Source organism: Heteronotia binoei, chromosome 16 (assembly GCF_032191835.1).
Source record: "Heteronotia binoei isolate CCM8104 ecotype False Entrance Well chromosome 16, APGP_CSIRO_Hbin_v1, whole genome shotgun sequence".
Classification (NCBI taxonomy): Eukaryota; Metazoa; Chordata; class Lepidosauria; order Squamata; family Gekkonidae; genus Heteronotia; species Heteronotia binoei.
The window spans coordinates 31,742,777-31,754,506 of NC_083238.1; the positions used below are offsets into that span (position 1 = coordinate 31,742,777).

The window sequence follows — 11,730 nt, forward strand, 5'->3', positions numbered from 1 at the left end:
CTGAGGAGAGCCAGCCCGGCGCGCGCTCTCCCCAGACACAGGCCTCTCCCGCGCCGCTGCTTTGGCGCAACCAAGCCAGGCGGGAAGGCAACAGGCCCGCGCTGAGCTAATTGGCAGGAGAGGGCGGGAAAAAGGAGAGGAGAGCCCCAAAGAGCGCCTTTTCTGGCCTTCGGAGGCCGGCCAGCTCTGGCCCCGGACCCGCCCCTGAAGCCGAGGGCCTCTCGCCGCCCAGACTGACTGACTGACTGAAGCAAAGACGTGGTGGAGACAATAATTTATTTAAATAATCTCTTCATATTGTAAAAGGAACATTGAAATCGGGGTTTTCTTTTCTTTTTTGTTCGTCTGCTTTCGTAATAAATAACCAAGAAAAATAACTTTTGTCATGTTTCAGCAACCGACGGGAAAGGGGGGGGGGAGAAATCAGTAGCTTATTGGTTTTGACAAGAGAGAGAAGAGGAAATGTCTGAAACCATAATAAAGGATTTATGGGGGAAGCCGAGAGAGAGAGAGAGAAATATGGCATTAACAAATCTTGGTTCACAAAAACAAATCCAGGTTGTCGAACGGCGCTTTTCATTTTTTTTATACAAAGAAGTGGAGGGGGGGGGGAGAGAGAATCAGCACAAACAGCTTTATTACAAACATATTATTTTCCTTGTGAAGAAAAGCCCTGCAAACATTTAAAAAAAGATAATTTAAACACAGCTGGGGTGGTTTTTCTTAAAATTTTAAATATCTACATATAAAAATTATTTATCTTTTTTTTTTCTCCCAACATCAAAATGAGGTCATCTGCAAAGGCACCTATAAAAAACGTTTACAAAACATTAAAGAAAAAATTAAATAAGAAATTCTGCACTGGTGATTTGATGAGAAATGAGCGGGGTGCGAACAAGGAACTCTGCCCAAGGAGGTTACAGAGAAGGAGGGGGGGGGGGAAGAACCTCCCCTCTCCCTCCTCAAGAAACGGAAGGGAAAGAAGAGACGGAGCGGGGGGCGAGGGAGGAGAGAAAGAACCCTGGGATGAAGCTCGAAGAGAGACTTTGGGAACTCGTTGGCCACGTAACTTCCCCGGATTCCATTGTCACCAGTGACTTCAAAGCCTCTGACTGGATAGGGGGTCTGATATGCTTGAGGAGTGTGAGGAACCCTGACCAGATCCTTGTGCCAGTTGCCAACGTCCAGGTGGGGCCTGGAGATCTCCTGGAATTGCAGTTGATCTCCAGTTCCCCTGGAGGAAATGGATGCTTTTGGAGGGTGGACTGTATGACTTGCATACCCGGTTGAGGTCCCTCCCTATACCTTGCCCTCCACCCCCCCCCAAATCTCCAGAAATTCCCAACCCAGAGTTGGCAACCCCAGCCTCCACACTCGGTTCCCTGCTCGGTCACTGGGGGAGGGGAGAGTAATTCTTCAACGAAGCACCAAGGGGGTGAGCTCAGTCCGCCTAGGGCGGGGAGGGGGTTGCTGGGCGAGTGCCCCTCCCCCGCCTCCCGGTGGGTCTCCTGTTGGGGATGCGGGGCTTGTGTGCGCGTGCGCCCTGGGGGGGGAGGCGCTAGAAAATCGTCCCTGCAGTGGCGGCCGCGCTGTGGTGGTGGTGATGATGGTGGTGGTGCAGGTGGGGATGGTGCGGGTGAGGAGACGGCCCTTGCTGCAGGAGCGGGGAGGCGGCGGGCAAGTGGGAAACGGCGACGCTGGACGCCTGGTGGTACCACGAATAGTTACCCAAGAAAGCCGCCGCCCCGCCGCCGGGAGTGCCCGGGCTGGAGCCCGCGCTGCTCCCGCCGCCTCCGCTGGCGCCCCCGTTGCTCATGCGCTGCTGCTGCTGCTGCTGCTGCTGGTGGGGCGCAAAGTCCCAGGCGAGGCTGGCCGAGGCCGGAGGCGAGGGGCAGGGCGGAGAGGCGCTGCTGCCGGGGTGCTGCTCTGCGGGGATCTCGCCGCTTTTCCACATCTTCTTGAACTTGGAGCGCCGGTTCTGGAACCAGATCTTGACCTGGCCGGGAGAGGAGAGGAGAGGCGGCGGTCAGCCCGGGAGCCCGAGGAAGAGAGAGGGGGGAGGTCCGCCCCCCCACCCCGCCTTCTGCCCTGGGGCGCGCTCGGCCCTTCCCGCCCTTTCTCGGAGCAGCCCCCAGGCTAGTCGGGTGGGGTTCACAGCTGAGGAGCCCGGCGGGCTGGGCGCGCAGTGGGGCCGGGCTTGTGGGCGCAGTGGCGTGCGGCGGGGTGTCTGGCAGCAGGGCTGCACAGAGGGCTGGCATCAAAGGTTTGGTTTCTCACACGAGGGAGGCGGGAAACGCCACTGCGCCGCCAGGGAAGCCAAAGGAAACGCCGCCACACAACCCCCTTCCCCCACCACAAAGCCGCCGCTCTTGAAGGCGCCAGAGGCCGCCGCAGCCGCCTTTTGTTCGCCAGGCCGTCTCGACGCCCACCTGGGCCTACTGGGCTGTAGTCGGAGGAACTGGGCTGCCTGGGAAATGCGCTGAAGACCTGCGCTGGCAGGGCCCTGCCCAGGGGAAGGCTGAAGCGGAGTTCGGGAGACCCGAAGCAGGTTTGGCTGTGGGGGGGGGTGGTGGTGGAGTGCATCCAAAACAAGCCCCTTTGGCCGTCTTCCCTTCCAGGGATGTTAGTCCAGAAGCCGTGCCCTGGGGGTCTCCCTGGCTGGAAGGCCGAAAGTGAACTGGGACTACTCCTGCCGTCACACACACACTAAACAATGCACTTTCAATCTACTTTCAGCCGGTTCGCGCAGTAAAATCCAACTGGGAAGTGGATTGGAAGTGCATTGTTTAGTGTGTGCGATCTCAGCCGAAGAGCAGCAGAATTTTTAAAAAAACGAGGGGTCCGAGCGGTGGAACAAGACAGCTAATATTTCCTTCTCATCCTGACCGTGAGCAGGAAAACCCGGTCGAAAGGGGGAAGGAAACGGCTGCTTGTTTGCTGCGTTTTCCTAGGAACCACGGCAAAAATACTCGATCCCGATGCTTTATGGGGAAGCGACAGGCGCAGGCCACAATCCTCACCAAAGCAGCGCGCTACATCCCCTTAACATCAGCGGTCTCCAGCCGGCCCAAGGCGGCAGACCACTTCCCTCGAGGTGCGTAAAACGGCACTTCCTTCTCGGTTAGGCCGCCCTGCTCCCTCGTCCGTCATTGACCCGGAGCGAGGCCCTCGGAGCCAAGAGCTAACTGTTCCCGGACCGAGCAGCACTTCCTTCAAGCCTCGCCTCTTTCAGCCGACGGGGCTTGCAAACGCTCTCCAAGACACCCACCAGCCGCGCACAGCTCCCAGCCCTGCCAGGCCTTGCTCTCTCGTCCCGCGGGCCTGCTTCGCTCAACAGGCACCGGTGGGGAGGGAAGGGGAGGGGGGACACGGAAGGGGCCGCGGCGGCCAGTGCCAGCGGCGCTCTGCTCGCCTCTCCCCGCTGCCCCGAGTCCAGGATGGGCCCCTCTCTCTGCCTGCCGGCCGAGGCGAGGAGGGCAAAGGCAGAGCGCGCCGCTGGGGCTGTCTGGCAGCGCTCCTTCTCCTCCTCCTCCTCCGCCGGCTCGTTCCACCATTGCTTACCTGAGTTTGGGTGAGGCCCAGCGAGGCGGCGAGTTCGGCTCTCTCGGGCAGCGCCAGGTACTGGGTCTTCTGGAAGCGCCTCTGCAGAGCCGCCAGCTGGAAACTGGAGTAGATGGTCCGGGGCTTGCGCACTTTCTTTGGCTTTCCGTTGACGATCCGGATCTCGGGCTCGCCCTCTTCTTTCTCCGCTGCGGGGGGAGGGGGGGAGAACAGGGGGAGAGCGCATGAAGCGGGGAGGGGGGCAGAGAAGAGCCCCTCTTTTCCTTGGAGGCTGCCCAGCGATCGGCCGGACCCCAGAGCCAGAGCGGCTTTCCCCTTCCCTTCCCTTCTCCGCCCGCCCCGGCCCTTTCTCCGCCTTCCTTCCTTACCGGAGTCGTTGGTGCCCGGCGACGTCCGGGAGGCGTAGGGCGCGTAGGAGCCGTAAGCAGCCGCGGCGGGGTATCCTCCCAGCTCGTAGCTGCCGCCTTTGGTGGAGTAGGGCCCAGCGCTGAGGCCGCTGGGGTGGTACTGGTAAGAGCCCATCTGGGCGTAGGGCGACCCGCTGCCGCCGTTGCTGCCGCCTCCTGCTCCGCCTGCCGCCGCCGCCGCCGCGCCTCCGCTCCCGGGCTGGTTGGTGTAGTAGCTGCTGTCGGTAGCGGTGGAGACAGGCAGAGTGGGCGACTCCTGCGGCTTGTGCAAAGACGAGTGCTGCTGCTGCTGCTGCTGGTGGTAACTGCTGGAGGTAATCTGGTTGGAATGCATGTCGGAGACGAGGCTGTCAAAGACCCCAGTCATCCTGGAGGGTGGCTTTCCCCGCCCCTCCGGCCTCCCCTCGCTCGCCTCCCCACCCGCGCGGCAAGGAGGCAGGCGGCCCACGAGGGAGGGGAAAGGCCCAGCCCGAGCGGCAGCAGCAGCACCTCGGATCTTCTCCTCTGTCTCTCTCTCTCGCTCTGCTTTCTTTTGCAACAGGGCCCGTGGACAGGAGCGGGGGGGGGGGGGGAGATGCCTTCCCTCTCTTTCTTCCGCCCCCCTTCTTGGCTTTTTATTTTTGTTGGCAACTCCAAGCGTGCAGAGCAGAGATCACTGGGGATCCCTTTGTGGCGCCGCCGCTGCAGCCCCCGGAGGAGGAAGCCCGGCCGTCTCCAGCATCGCCCGGCTGCTGCGCTAACACTTTTGGGGAGGGTGGGTTGGGTGGGGTGCCTGCACTTCTTCCCCCGGATCCGCCCCGGGGTTGGTAGCAGCAGCAGCCGCCTCTCCGCCTGTCTCTCCCCGGCTGCGGCTTTACGATTGTCTGCTGGGGCCGCGGGCCGCCAGGCGGGCATTTAACACCAGTCACGTGAGGGCGGGCTACGTCACCTAGCAACAGCCAATCCGCGCCGCCCCCGGCCACCATTGTATCCTCTCGCTTTCTTCTTTGCCTCCCCTTTGCCGTCTCTGCTTCCCCGAGCGGTGGAGGCGCCTCGCATCTCTGACACGTGCTGAGACGGGGAGGGGAGGGGGCAAAGGGGGGGGGAATTGCAAAAAAAAAAAAAAGAGAGACAAGCAGACGAAGAAAGGAGAGCGAGACAGACTAAGGCTTTGGAAGAAAGTCTGGGGTTGGGAAGGGAGTATTATTCCCCCTTAAGCATGAGGTTTGTTCAGTCTTGCCGCTGGAAATAAGACAAAATCCTGTGTGTGTGTGTGTGAAAGGAGGGGATAAAACGGAACAGTCAAATTATGCGGCGAGATTATTGCTTGTTTTTTCCTCCTTGTCTTAAAAAAAAAAAAAAACACCAACAAAGACCTCGCCTCGTCTAGTCAGATGTAATCACAGTCCATTAAAAGACAAGTTCGTCTATTGAAATCATATCCCAAAAAAGTCATACTGGCCAACAGGTAGTCGCCCCAGTGGTGCGGGAAGAAAAGAGACTTGCCAGTTAGTCTCTCTTGAACACATTGTGGATACAGGAGATTTCTTGGTAAATGTATTGTGTGTGTTTTGGCTTTTGCACCCTTATTAAGAGCCACTTGGGGGGGGGGGAGAAGTGAAGCGTGCAGAAGGGGGAAAAAGTCGAAAAGGCACTGGAAATCAGCAGCACAACCCTTTAAAAAACAAACAAATACCCTCCCCATCGAATATATTTGAGTCAGATTCTGAGCAGATTTATTTATTGATGCGCTTGCTTCATTTATGCACTATTCTCTCCAAGCGGGGACCCAAAGTGACTTCCAGCTTTCTCCTCTTCTCCATGTAGATAGATCCAGGTAGGCAGCCGTGTGTTGGTCTGAAGCAATAGAACAAATACGGACTCCAGGAGCACTTTTGGGAAGGCCAACAAAGTTTCTATTGAGAATGTAAGCTTTCGTGTGCTAGAAACACACTTCGTCAGACCATTAAACGGGATACAGCTAGCTTGTATGCAGCGCTGCTAACTGTACCCCATTTCATTATCTGATGACTTTCCTGATGAAGTGTGCTTCTCGCTCACAAAAGCTCACATTCTCAATAAAACTTTGTTGGTCTTCAAGGTGCTGCTGGACTCCGACTTTGTTCTGTCCTCCATTTCATTCTCACAACAATCCTGCGCGTGACTGGCCGGAGGTCACCAACAAGCCTCCATGGAAGCGGAAGGGTTGGCACTTACATTTCTCCGCTCCTAGCCCTAGTCTCTAACCACTGCACAACTCTCTGCGTACAGGAGATCTTTTTAGGATTGCTCTGTAATTCTAAGGAAAGAAGTTGCCCTCTGAACCGGAGGCTCAAAACAGTTTGTAAGCACAGATACTTTCACTGAGTGTGTCACTTTGTGCAACAATGCACAACACACACACACACGCAGATCTCCTTATCGGTGTTTTGTGGTAGTCATGGGATGTACCCCGATTGGCACTTGGTGACTGAATACAAGAGGGAAAGAGGTATGAATGATCGTTACACGGGATTGTCCTGCGAATTGTGGGGTGAGCAACATTCGGGGAGCGTCCCTTCTTCGACGTCATCCTCGCCTGAACTTTGGATGCAGATTCTTAATGGACTGATGCGGATGCAAAAGGAAGACGCGCACCGAAGGGAGTTTACGGCTGAGATCACACACGCTAAATAATGCACTTTCATTGCACTTTTCAACGGGGTTTCACTGTGTGAACTGGCAAAATCCAACTGGAAAGTGCACTGGAAGTGGATTGAAAGTGCTTTATGTAGTGTGTGTGACTGCAGCCTACTTCTGGAAGCGCAAGAAAGGAAGAACCAGACCTTAGCTCGGGCCATTCATGGACCCTTTCACTTGACTGGCCAAATGATTCTTTTTATCCCCGAGGAGCTAGATCGGTGTCAAGATATGGTAGGTAAACCTCTTTGGAAAATTATAATGAGCGTTTCAAATTTCTGACATGCAAGCGTGGCCGTAACAGCCAGTGCTTGCGCTCCTGCCCCAGGGCGGTTAAGCGCAAGGGAAACCAGCCTTAGAGCGTCTCTTTGGAGAGCAGCCGGGAGCAAAGCACGCGAGGGAAGGTGGAGGGGGGAGCGACGGCGGCGGCCGGCGGGTGTGTTCATGACCTTCGAGCGCCACCTAGCGTGAGGAGCCCTGCCCTGCTGTCTGCCGGCCGAGGCAGGAGCCGACGTCCTCGCAGCCAGGCGCCAGGCGCTTCAATCACCTCGCGGAGCAAAATAGTAATTAAAAACCACCGCCCCGCGCTCACGCCCTTCGCCTCCGAGAGCCTCCGAAGGAAGAAGAGACAGACCGACCTGTGCGCGGCTGAAGCAACTTGCTGCGGGGAGGTTCTGAGAGGGGCAAGGAGGCAGGCTGCGTGCGGGGAACTCCACTCTCTGTTGTCTGTGCGGGCTTCAGTTGAGGTGTAATTTTAAAAAGGGGGGAGCCTTCGGCATTGAAGGCAGCAGCGCCCTGTTGAGTTGCGGAAGAAAAAGCAAGAAGGCAGCGGACTTCTGGGGGGGGGGGGGGGATGCATTACGGTGCAATCCTGTGCAGACTTACTGCACGTGCACCCCAAATCCCAGGGAAATCAATGAGCTGAGAGTCTACATAGGATTGCACTTGAAAAATATTTCTATGGGCTGCACAAGACCTGTTTCGAAGTCGCCAGCGAATCTGCAGTTGCTAAAGGCACACCGGAGTTTGTGGGGGGAGTCGGAACGTGGCCCCCCCGAATGCGCCACAGACAGAGCATGACCTGGGCAGATGTTATCCCTTAGAATCACCTATTGCGATCGATGATTTATTAAAAGGGTGCGATCACACACGCTAAATAATGCACTTTCCACTCACTTTCCAACTGGATTTCACTGCGTGAGCTGGTAACATCCAGTTGGAAAGTGCATTGAAAGTGGATTGAAAGTGCATTATTTAGTGTGTGAGCGCAAACTTCCTTCCTTCCTAAGTCACTTGTTTATTTTTCTTTAGTTGTCATTTAACTTTTGCCTAACTTGTTTTTAGCCTCTTGTAAATGTCCTCTCGTGACAGAAAGGGTAACTTCGAATGAAAGCGTCAAAGTGTTTCCTTTTCTGTTTCGGTTCTTGAAACGTCTGAGCGGCGCAGAAAATGTACACTTAAAGCAATTTCTACGTTTGGCGGAAAGGCCGCTATGAAGAGACAGCAAATCAACTATTCTTTCCGTTCCTGACACAGAGGCTGCAATCACACATACTAAATCATGCACTTTCAATCCACTTTCCAACTGGATTTTACTGGGTGAAGTGGCAAAATCCTGTTGGAAAGTGCACTATTAGTGTGTGTGTGATCTATTAGTGCACTATTAGTGCACTATTAGTGAAAGTGTGATCCAAATCCAGCATTCCCTGCGGGGAAAACAGTCAAGGTTTTTATTGGGACGTGGAGGTAGCCCTGCGGGCAGGCCTCTTTAGAAGGCAGGATTCTCTGCTTCCCTCCCTCTTTCATCTTCCAAAGGATTACCTCTCCTCTCCTCATTTGACCTCCTGTTCAGCTCCAACCAGCACAGGCGCGGTCTGTTACTGATTTCCAGGGCAATTCCACCCAGAGGTAACTTCCCCTTAAGCTCACTGACAAACAATAGAGAGTTCTCTTGGACCCGGTTAGCTGTCACCGGGGAAGGGCTTTCTCAGTCGCTGCCCCAACTCTGTGGAATGCACTCTTGGACCACACCCCTGCCCTGCCTGACTTGTTTAGTGTCTGTAGGGCATGCAAAGTTGGGTCGTTTAGATTAGCCTTTGGAGGGTAACCACCAGTTTGGACTATTTTAATTGTGGTATATGGTAACAGCAAGGTATTTTAATATTTTAATGTCAATATATTTATCATTTGGTTTTAATATCATGAGTCGCCAGGCGACCCGTTGATTTTAAAAAAATTAAGTTACTTCCCTGCTGAAAAAAGGGGGGTGTAATCCAAATGAAATGTGCACCAACATTGTACATACAAATCCAAATTACTACTTCTAGCCTCAAATAAGGCTGAAAACATCGAAGTGGTGGCAAACTTCCTTTACAGTGCTTATAAGAGGAGAAGTCTGTTTAGAATGTTTAATTAACCAACTTTTTTCCTGCTTCCTTGATTTGATACTGTTGTTGTTATGCCAATAAAAGTTCTGGGCCTGTGACTGTAAGAAATTATGATATTATTACAAACAAATTAATGTGCGCTACAATTCTGTAGGTTCAAAAAGACTGCATCATACACATAAACATATAAATTGTCTTCTAAAGAAGACAGAATTGTGGTAGCCATTAATTTGTTTGTAATGATATAATAATTTGGATTTTATGTACAGTGTTGGCGCACAGTTCTTTCGGATTACTGTGTAGCTCACCTTTGTTCTTGTTCTTGTTACTGTGCAGCTCACCTTTGTGTTGCTGTCTAGAAATAAAGGGGGGGGAGAGTCAAAGCCTTGGTGCGACTGCTCCTGTCGCCAGGGCTGTCCTTTTGCTTCTCCCTGACTCAGCGAGGAGCCCCTCTTTCCTCTGTTTCTGGCTTTGGTGGGGTGGCCCTCTCCACCCGGCTGGGAGCACTTCGAAGGCTCTTCCTATAGAAGGGCTCCGCCAGGGTTAACCCATCCCCGACTCTCTTGGAAAAAGCTGCAAAGTGTGCCCACCCCGAGGGATCTGACACCTCATGAGGCAATTGTGTGTGTGTGTGAGCGTAACTTGTGTGAGGCTGCACGAAGTTCTCCCCAGATCTTCAGGCCAGTGTAGGAAGGCAGGGCAGAGTCCGCCCAGAACGGAAAAGGGCATACTCCTTTTATAGTTGCTAGCCAAACATGTCCCTTCTTGTTTCAGCGGGGCTGTAAGCAATAATAAAGTGTGTGTGTGTGTGTGGGGGGGTGGTTACTGGATCTTCTCCCCCTCCCCCGCCCCACACATATTGGCTTGACTCTACCTGGCGCCAGAGGCTCCAGACAGATGCAAAAACAAACAAACACCCCCCCCCCCCCAAATTCCCCAGGCAGTTACTTGTACTGCCTCTTTCCAACCTTATCTCAGTCTCCTCTCCTCCCTTTTATCTTCACAACTGTCTTGTGGGGTAGGGGATGTGTGACTGACCCAAGGTCACCTAGCAAGCTGGTGTGGCCGAGTGGGGGTTTAATTTTTTTTTTAATTTACGTTATTTGTAATCTGCCTTTTCCCTAGGGACTCAAGGTGGATGTCCCATAGCAAGTCAACAAAATGGGACCTTCAATAACCAAAGCATGAGGCTTTTAGAAGCCTGGAACCATCAGAAAGAACAGAAGCACACCATGAGTATTAACCCAAGACATTAAGCAGTACAGAGATGACATAATAAGATCCTGCTACAATAAACGGTACACAGCAGTGCAGACTGTCCCAAGCATTTATCCACTGTCCCAAGCATTTATCCAGAACAGTTTGTAAACCAATTAATAATTACCACATAGCATTGTGTGTAGACTAGCCAGAAGATCCCAAGATTGTCTGGCAGCCAGAAGTTCTAGCTCTTTTATCTTTATGCACCACTAAGTGGCGAGCTAGACTAGGTTTTAAGGCAAGAGGCATTTCAGAGGTGGTTTGCCATTGCCTGCCTCTGTGTCACACCCCTGGTATTCCTCAAAGTTCGCCTTTCCAAATACTAGCCAAGGGCTACCCTGCTTAGCTTCTGAGGTCTGATGAAATCGGGCTAGCCTGGGCCATCCAGGTCAGGGCTAGTTTGCAAACCAGTTTGTACAATGCAACCCAATTGTGTATATGTAAAATGCCATCACAGCTAACTTATGGTGACCCCAGCAAGGGGCTAAAGCAACTGAGAAGAGAGAGGAGGTTTGCCATTGTTTTCCTCTGCAGAGCCTTCCTTGGTGGTCTCCCATTCGAGTACTGCCCCTGCTTTGCTTCCCTGCAGTGTGAACCTCTCACCTGCACAGAAAAGCCCTCTTGAATACTTCTCTTTGCACCCAGGTCTCCCAGATCCTAGGTTGACGCTCTAATCACTGCATAACACTGCCTGCTGTTCATTGTGTTTTTTGTAACTCACTGCATGTTTATAAACTCCTACAAAATGTGAATGGGAAGAAACCCAGGCTACAAATAGAGGTAACCTGTGACTGAAGTACTCATTTGTTGTTGTTCAGTCGCACAGTCGAGTTCGATTCTTTGCGACCCCATAGACAAAGTCACGCATGGTCCTCCTGTCTTCCACCATCCTCTGAAGTCTGCTCAAATTCGGGCTTGTTACATCAGTAATGCTGTCCAGCCATCTCATCTTTTGCTGTCCCCTTCTTCTTTTGCTTTCTGTCTTTCCTAGCATCAGGATCTTCTCCAGTGAGTGCTCCCTTCTCATTTGGTGGCCAAAGTATTTGAGCTTCAGCTTCAGCAACTGACCTTCCAGGGAACAGTCAGGGTTGATTTCCCTTAGGACTGACTGATTGGATCTGCTTGCAGTCCAAGGGACTCTCAAGAGTCTTCTCCAGCATCGCATCTCAAAAGCATCTATTCTTCTGCGCTTGGCCTTCCTTATGGTCCAGCTCTCGCAGCCATACATTACTACTGGGAATACTATTGCTTTGACTATACAGACTTTTGTTGGCAGGGTGATGTCTCTACTTTTTATTATACTGCTCAGGTTTGCCATAGCTGTCATCCCAAGGAGCAAACGTCTTTTAATTTCATGGCTACAGTCACCATCTGCAGTGATCTTGGATCCCAGAAATGTGAAGTCTATCACTACTTCCATGTCTTCCTCTTCTGTTTGCCAAGGTGTGATGGGGCCA

General features: G+C 53.2%; 1 protein-coding gene across 1 annotated transcript; it reads right to left on the minus strand.

The window, feature by feature from the left end:
• Positions 1 to 259: 259 nt before the first annotated feature.
• DLX2 (distal-less homeobox 2) lies at positions 260 to 4,335 on the minus strand. Its single transcript, XM_060257126.1, has 3 exons — positions 3,930 to 4,335; positions 3,562 to 3,749; positions 260 to 1,996 (listed from the first exon to the last, which is right to left on the minus strand). The coding sequence occupies exons 1-3, from the start codon at positions 4,333 to 4,335 to the stop codon at positions 1,559 to 1,561; spliced, it is 1,032 nt and encodes a 343-aa protein (XP_060113109.1). The 3' UTR covers positions 260 to 1,558.
• Positions 4,336 to 11,730: the final 7,395 nt, after the last annotated feature.